General features: G+C 41.3%; 1 protein-coding gene across 1 annotated transcript; it reads right to left on the bottom strand.

Moving 5' to 3' along the window:
• Positions 1 to 1,267: 1,267 nt before the first annotated feature.
• On the bottom strand, positions 1,268 to 2,332 carry LOC111282116 (ethylene-responsive transcription factor 9-like). The gene has a single exon (XM_022870068.2). It carries the CDS (start codon positions 2,261 to 2,263, stop codon positions 1,583 to 1,585), a length of 681 nt encoding a protein of 226 aa, XP_022725803.1. The 5' UTR covers positions 2,264 to 2,332; the 3' UTR covers positions 1,268 to 1,582.
• Between the last annotated feature and the right edge of the window lie 550 nt (positions 2,333 to 2,882).

Here is a 2,882-nt window from a genome sequence, read left to right as displayed (position 1 = left end):
CACCCCCCAGCATCGAGTTAAGAAAGGGACGGTGTTTTTAGCACTTAGCAGTAGCCGCCCAGCCCACTTTGCCCTCTTTTGTAAATATTGACGGTTGAGTTGACGTGCCCAAGACACGTGGTTCGTAGTCATCCAACAGGAAAGCAAGGGAGCGTCCCCACTGCACAACTAACCGAGAAAATGACCGAAAAAAGGCAACAGCGGCGGCCAAGCTTTATGAGCCTCTGACTCGTCAACATGTCGACACGTCGCACTGTCGCTCCGACTTCCGTGCACCGTACTCATCCCCTTCACTTGCTGCCAATGTCCTCTGTCACTGCTCCATCCCACGCGCCTACTGCTCGAACAAAAAAAAAAAAATTCAAATCCACTTCTTATCTCCTTAAAGTAAATTAAAAAAACAATGAATTGCGTTTATAAATACTTATTAAAGTTAATAAAAATATTATTTAAAAACTTTTTATATTATTAATTACTTTCATTAAATTTAATAAAAATAAAATATTTAAAGAATGCATTTTGATGAGTAGCGCGTGAAGTATGGCGTCGTACGTTACTGCACAACCGTTTAAGAAACAGAGCGCGAAAATCTCTCCACAGATTCCGCCGACGAAGAGCGGGGCCCACGGGAAAGGGGCAACGTTTTCAAATCAAAACGTGGGCCTGCTTTTCAGTGTCCAGCGTGGGACCCTTTTCCCAATCAGGTTCCACTACCGCTGCCATTCCTCTCCTTCCAACAGCTATAAACAAACTTGTACTTCAAAAACCTGTTTTAACACGAAATTAACAAACTAAGTACATGTGCCAGCTACCATAATCACAATCACGAAATGTGCCCCGTCAACACGGTATTCTTCTTAAGCGGCCTGCTTCTACTCTCGTGATTTTAATAATTAAATTAAATTACTAACTTACTTATTTTTACTCTTTTCGTTGTCGGTCGGGCATATTGTTCGCCAAATCGTTGCTGATTTTACTCTTATTCAGTGTTGCACATGCTGTTTATCATTATTCATGTGTAGGTAAAAGTACATGAGAACAAAAATAAACTACAACTGTTCCGATCAATTAGTAGGATAAGTTCTGAGTTACTCTCGTCTCTTGTCGGTGAAGGAACCGTTTAACACCGAATCAGTCATTGGGTTAAGTATCCAGAGAAAAGGAATCAAAGCCTTTTGATTGAGTTCATAAAATAATAGTACTACCATCATGTGATAAAGCAAGTACGTTGAAGGCGGGCTAAACCAAAGCAAAATAAGAGAGCGGATTAGCAATAAGTAACAGAGATTTGATACTTCATTTTCATTGAAAAGAAACAATAGAGGTTAGTTTGTTTGAATGAGAGGCTATAACAAAAACAGCTAAGAGAAAGAATATTTTTTCCCCTCAGTTGCAAAAAAACAGATATCGCTATCCTAAATTATTTACATCATATTAAAGATAAACCAAGGCTAAAAAGGTTCATCAGCTTTTTCTCTTTTTTTTTTTCCTTATTTTTTTTCAAAGCTCCGTACCTCTCACGCTGAAAATTAAGGAGAAAAAGCGGACACGAAAATATTTGCCGTAAAACAGCTATTAGCCATCAAGCATCCACTGGCGGGGGAAGATTAAGATCGAGGAGAGGGCCAGTCATCCTTAGCTTACGATCAATGACCGATGAAGAGTCGGATTCAAATTGAACCCCACCTCCGAATCCCATACTCAGCTGAACTCCAACCGGTTCATACTGAACCGGATAAACCTGACTTACAACCTCAGCTCTCCCTAATGCATCAAAAAACAGAACAGGCCGGGCGTGAGCCACCCTGCCCATCCTACCGCCACCACCCAGAGCCAGCTGCTGATGGCACGCGAAAGGAAATCTGCCAACAACCCCAGTCACACTGTTGCCTCCACGCTTGAGCTCACGTTCCACCGTTGGGCTGGAGGATTCCTCGACGGTGCTGCTTTGGCTTGGACTCTGCTGGTTCTGGCCCTTGTTACCTATGTAGCTGTTCGTTTCATCTGGTAATGGAAAGTTGGTCTTAGCCTTAGGTCCACGAAACTCACGCGCCGCCGCATCGTAGGCTCTGGCAGCGTCTTCTGCTGTATCAAAAGTACCGAGCCAAACGCGGCTTTTTTTGCCGGGATCTCTGATTTCAGCAGCGTATCTACCCCATGGTCTCTTCCTTACTCCCCTATAATGCACCTCATTGCTCTTAATATTTCCATTAACATTTCCTTTCTTCGAGATTTGGGCTGCATTGTTGTCTTTGGGAGCCATTACAATAACTATAATTACTGTTTTTCCTTCTCTTTTAGCTGTAATTTGCTTGCAGAGACAAAAACGTGTGGTAGTCTTATATAGAGTTAGGGGATGCACAGTCAACAAGGGGTTTGACTGAGGCGCCGCCTAAGTGAGGAGACAGTATGATAACTTTGTCTGGGGTACGTGTCACGCGGGAATTTCGAGTCAAACTGCGTGGTGTTGAGGTTTTGCCGGCTTTTGCCTTCACGTCTTTGCATGCTTTATTTCGTTTGAGTGGATTCCACTTTCCACTAAGTTCCGCCATGAGCAAGGCCCATATCGTTCTCTCACTGCATTGTTTGCATTAATGTTAAAAGCAATTTAAATTAATAAATAATAAATCTAGCCTAGAACATGATAATTTTAATTTTTGTGTTATTGATTATGTTTAGGAATCATAATAAAATGTAACTAAAAATCATACTAATAAAAATTGATTGGGAATGTTAAGCATTTAATTTTAAATTTATAATAATATACTAGATTATAAGATTAGTCACTGATTAATGTGGAGGCGTGTTGAGCACGATCCTTTTGCAAAAGTGAGGGAAAAACCCATCTTCTTCGGTGCTTTTAGTTTTGTATCATCTGCAAC

This window comes from Durio zibethinus, chromosome 5 (assembly GCF_047325235.1).
Source record: "Durio zibethinus cultivar Kanyao isolate XHJ-2024 chromosome 5, ASM4732523v1, whole genome shotgun sequence".
In the NCBI taxonomy this organism is placed as follows: Eukaryota; Viridiplantae; Streptophyta; class Magnoliopsida; order Malvales; family Malvaceae; genus Durio; species Durio zibethinus.
The sequence above is the reverse complement of the archived record's forward strand: the minus strand, read 5'-3'. Positions and strand labels throughout refer to the sequence as shown.

What these genes read in the sequence shown, in the direction of transcription:
- LOC111282116 (XM_022870068.2), bottom strand. Translation starts at nt 2,263, where the DNA reads ATGGCTCCCAAAGACAACAATGCAGCCCAAATCTCGAAGAAAGGAAAT.